General features: G+C 39.5%; 1 protein-coding gene across 1 annotated transcript in view; it reads right to left on the reverse strand.

Moving 5' to 3' along the window:
- Positions 1-5000, reverse strand: part of LOC137974767 (intraflagellar transport protein 52 homolog) — a 17892-nt gene that overhangs the window by 10219 nt on the left and 2673 nt on the right. Inside the window, exons 2-5 of the mRNA XM_068821740.1 lie at positions 2198-2327; positions 1613-1688; positions 1147-1215; positions 368-494 (exon numbers count right to left, since the gene is read on the reverse strand). Of these exons, the coding sequence (XP_068677841.1) occupies positions 368-494; positions 1147-1215; positions 1613-1688; positions 2198-2279 (354 nt within the window). The 5' untranslated portion in view covers positions 2280-2327. The remainder of the gene's footprint in view (positions 1-367; positions 495-1146; positions 1216-1612; positions 1689-2197; positions 2328-5000) is intronic.

Consider the following 5000-nt stretch of genomic DNA (forward strand, 5'->3'; position numbering starts at 1 on the left):
GTACATGTAATTTTAAAGTTTTCTGCTTCACTGGATTATCAAGAGATAGAGTGCATATGTACAATCTTGTTCAATGCTTTAACATAAAACAAAGAAACACATTTTGGGGTTGTTATGTAAAAAAAAAAAAAAACAAACAAACAAAGCAAAACTTCCAAATGCTGCACTACAGGGGAAATGAGCCACTATTAATGTCAGTACTTGTCTGATTCTAAACCAGTCAAACCAAAATATTTCTGGCGTGTAAAGTGTATTAATTAATGCTCTTTGATCTGTACATTTGTGTAAGTTCTCTCAAGTGGCCTTTTATGATTGAGACATAATGATCTGTTAGTTGTTTAATATAGAGTAATATAGAGATACTCACCCTTGATGAATGAAATGCACATATTGGTCTGTTAAGAGGAAATGACACACTTCCACTGGACAAAACAGATACAGCAGGCTTGACAACATTGAGAGTAGCGCCATATGGGTAAACAAATGTTAGCGAGCTGAAAAATGATAATTATAATATGAAATTATGCAGTTTGACTCTTTCTATATTAATGACTGTCACCTTTTCATAGGCTGTGTAAATGTGCAATATTCCCATTTTTCACTGAGGCCTAACCCTTTACATTATTTAGGATGTTTGGCAAAACAAAAAAAAATCCTTCCCTTTTAAGGCTTTCCAGCAAGCAGCAGAAACAAGTTCTGAATGTGGCATCACATAAAGATATAAGGAAATGTGACACGTCCCAAACCTGACATCCACAAAATCTAGATTTGTTCAGTGCTTAACACAATGACAACTCAGATAAAGGTTGGTCTTGTTAATTATAGGCTCACCAGCAAATTATTATTATTATTATTATTATTATTATTATTATTATTATTATTATTATTATTATTATTATTATTATTATTATTATTATTATTATTATTATTATTATTATTATTATTATAATCATCATCATCATTATTATTATGGTCAGTTCTAACTGCCAGGAAATTGGGAGAAATTGAATCCTTCCTACAGAATATGCCATATTAGACTTCAACATTGGACTGGACATTAAAATTAATAGAGTCAAATCTAAAGTCACTCTTTGGAATGAGAGTTGTTGCAAGTAAAAGCCTGTTTGAGGTGGATAACAAACTTACTGTCCTTGATCAGTCTTGTCAACATCACTTGATCCAGGAACAAATTTTCCAGCAGCTCGGTTGATCTCTCTAGCACAGTATTAGAACAAGAATAAATAGTGTTACAAACTGTTACAATTTTGTAGCACCTAGAATAAATTCTGAGTAACAAAAAAGAAGCTGACATGAAATGAGAGCAATCAAACATTATGATCATTATTCGCCGAAGGCAAGGTGAATATCACTGAATAAAAACCAGACAAAGTCGAGGTTTTTATTCCCTGAGCCTGAGGCGAATAATTGTTTTAGTTTATTACAAAGGTGATTATTTGAAAAATATGCATTTTCTTTAAACAATTAGTTTCTTCGTCTGTTACCTTGACAAAATTTTGTCACCTCTAGAGCAACCAATCAGTTCAGAGAATTTTCAAAAATCACCTAATGTAATTATACTAATAAAAGTTATTGATACTGGATTAACACTCACCTGTTGAGAACTCCATTGGATATTAAAACCTCTTTTGGGTGAAAATACTTGTAGTAAACAGTTCTGACCACAGAATCTGAACAAAAAGAGTAAAATGTGTACTTGATTAATAAAACACACTAGCAACCTTAATTATCTTGTTTCTGAATTCCCCTCCCATGTCCTTCAGAAAAAATAATACCGGTAATAATCAAAGCCGTAAGTAAAAATAAAAGAACAGACCAGTCAAGTTGACTTTGAATTAAGTTTTGCAACAGATTACTCAAAATTTATTAAATAACTGCCTAACATAACTCCCCTGGGACAAACAAAATTATCATTCTTAAATTCTCTTAACTTACTATGGCTGACCTCTCATTTTCAGGTCCTTAAGGTAACATGCCGCAGCATACAGTGGGAGTGGATAAATTAGAGAGAATGAGAACGTGGAGGCTTAGTTAGAATACATGTAAAGAGAATAAAATAATTACCGGTATTATGTTAATAATGAGTTAATTTTAGGGTACAGGGGTAGGTCAAATTGTGATTATGGCTGTGTCTTTAGCAGGACAGAAAACATTCTGCTACAAAGATGTATATACTTACCATTATTCACCATAATACCATAGTCTTCTAACAAGAAGTTGATGTTTGTGTCAAACCGTGACTCGCCTCCTTCACCCAACATAAATATAAGGCTGCCACCTTTTTCAATGTACTGTTTAAGAGCATCAAACTAAAACAACAAACACAAATCTCGGTAAGCAAAAAGACCATTCTTCTTTCTGTTAATATAAATTATTATTATTATTGAAAGGAAAGGAAAGGAAAGGAAAGGAATTTTATTTAAGTGTCTAATCTTCTAGTGCCGTAGAGCACTAATCGGGGACACTGTAAATTGAAATTAACAAGTTAACGAAAATCAAATCAAATTTTGGTTTTTGAGGAGAGGGGAAAACCGGAGTACCCGGACCCTGAAAACCTCTCAGGGCAGAATAGAGAACCAACAAACTCAACCCACACATGACACCGAGTCTGGGAATCGAACCTGGGCCACATTGGTGGGAGGCAAGTGCTCTGACGATTGCACCATCCCTGCACCCCAAGTAATAATTATTCTCTTCATGCATGTGATGGTATTCCAGGAGTAAAGAAGCCATTACTAGAGGATCTGAGTGAAATAATAAGCTAGCATCAATACCAGAAGGTCTCAGTGGATTACTTTTTCTTAAACCCACTAACTCAAACACCCCAGGATGCCCCCAAATGACAAGTAAAATTGTCGGGGGTTACACAGAGTAAAATCTGTTAAATCTCCCTCCAAGGAGTCAATGGGTTAAGTTTACCACTTGATTGTAACAATTGGTATGGATTCCCATATACTCTTCCACACAATGGGTTTAACACAGACTTTCCTTTCTCTTCCTAGGGGAGTCAGGGGAGTCAGGGTGGTTAGGTGGAGTCAGAGTGGTTTAGTGGTCATCAACCGTGCCTCCCACCTCTGTGACCCAGGTTCAACTCTGGCCTGGGGTTGATCAGTTTCAGTCAATCTCAATCTGACTCTGAGGGTTTTTCTCCGGGTACTCCAGTTTTCCTCCCTCCTCAAAATCGACTCCCGGCCTATTCCATCAGGCTGTGGTGCTGTGCTCCGAGGTCATACATGGGTCGTGTTCAGGGGCCGAGTGCCTAGCCGGCAGCACATCTCCTTCGGCCCAACCTCGTTGAGCTGCGCCCTTAGTAATTCAGTAGACCTCCGACTGCGAGAAAGGGCGATTAGCAGATCACATATTTATATTTCTCTGCATTTTCCATGTTACCTTTAAAATTAATGTAAAACAAGACACCATTTGAATTCCATATCACTATGCAGTAATCAGATGATTTCCAAGATATGGGTCAAATACAGCTGGAATGAAAGTTTTTTTTTCATGCAAATACAGACCAACTACTGACGAATGAAAGATGTTAGTTGTTAACCGATTGACTCCTGGGAATGCGACGTAACTGATTTTACTCTGTCTAACGCCAGAAGATTTTAATTGTCAATTGATGGTGTCCTATGGTGCATGAGGAGTCAGTGGGTTAAGGCGGTGAAAGACAAGATACAAAAACCCTCAACTTGTCGCGCAACATTGTTTCGTTGCAAGTTTTGGTCGATGTTTCGCGTTTTCCACCTTGCGTGATCAACTTGACCCGAAACAAAAACATTTGTTGCAGGTTGAAGAAATGCAGGGCGCTGATTGGTTGATTTGCTAGTACACGAGCACATTTGTTGCGCGACAAGTTGTGAGCTTGATGAAAAACGAGCAACAAAGCCAAAATTTGTTGCTCAGAGTAGACCCACGCTCTACTTTTTGCAACAACTTTCTTCAACTCGCAACAAATGTTCTTGCTGCGCCACAAGTTGAGCATGCAAGATGAAAAACAGGAGACATCGACCCAAACTTGCAACGAAACAATGTTGCATGCCAAGTTTAGGGTTTTTTGTATCTCGTATTTTTCCGCCTTTAATGAAACTGTGTTGCTTCATCAGTGGGGTCCACAGTGACAATTTGGTTTTATCAAACAAGTTGATACAGGTAAGTTAAACACTGTAAAAAAGATTTAAGAGCTAACATTTCAAGCCAAAGTGAGAATTATAGCCCGTGCACTTATCTGGACAATTTAAGCAGTTGTCTCATATAGACACAGCATATTCGACTCTTTGTCAGAGTGAATTCGTGACAAAGGGCTAACGCATGAAATGCAAGCTTACAAATCGTTTTTACAGTGGTGTCGGTCAAGGCCGCAAAGGAGAGCTCCCTCCTACAGCACCTTCACGAGCTTCTATTGCAGTGCTGGGAGGAAGGAGCAGTGCCCCAAGACATGCGAGACGCCAAGATCATCACGCTCTACAAGAACAAGGGCAAGAGGAGTGACTGCAACAACTACCGAGGCATCTCTCTCCTGAGCGTTGTCGGCAAGGCCTTTGCCCGGGTGGTTCTCAACAGACTGCACCTTCTCGCTGAGCGTGTCTACCCAGAGGCACAGTGCGGCTTCAGGGCCGCCAGGTCAACCATCGACATGGTGTTTTCAGTGAGGCAGCTGCAGGAGAAATGCCGGGAGCAGAGAAAACCCCTGTACCTGGCCTTCATTGACCTGACCAAGGCCTTTGACCTGGTTAGCCGTGAAGGACTGTTTGCCCTCCTCCAGCGGATTGGATGCCCCCCCAAGCTTCTGAGCATGATTGTGTCCTTTCATCAGGATATGCGTGGGACCGTTCAATTTGACGGATCCTGCTCGGAACCCTTCCCCATCAAGAATGGAGTGAAGCAGGGCTGTGTCCTTGCTCCAACCCTCTTTGGCATCTTCTTCTCTCTGCTCCTCTCCTATGCTTTCCGGGACTCTGAAGACGGAATCTTCATCCACA

Source organism: Montipora foliosa, chromosome 11, assembly GCF_036669935.1.
Source record: "Montipora foliosa isolate CH-2021 chromosome 11, ASM3666993v2, whole genome shotgun sequence".
In the NCBI taxonomy this organism is placed as follows: Eukaryota; Metazoa; Cnidaria; class Anthozoa; order Scleractinia; family Acroporidae; genus Montipora; species Montipora foliosa.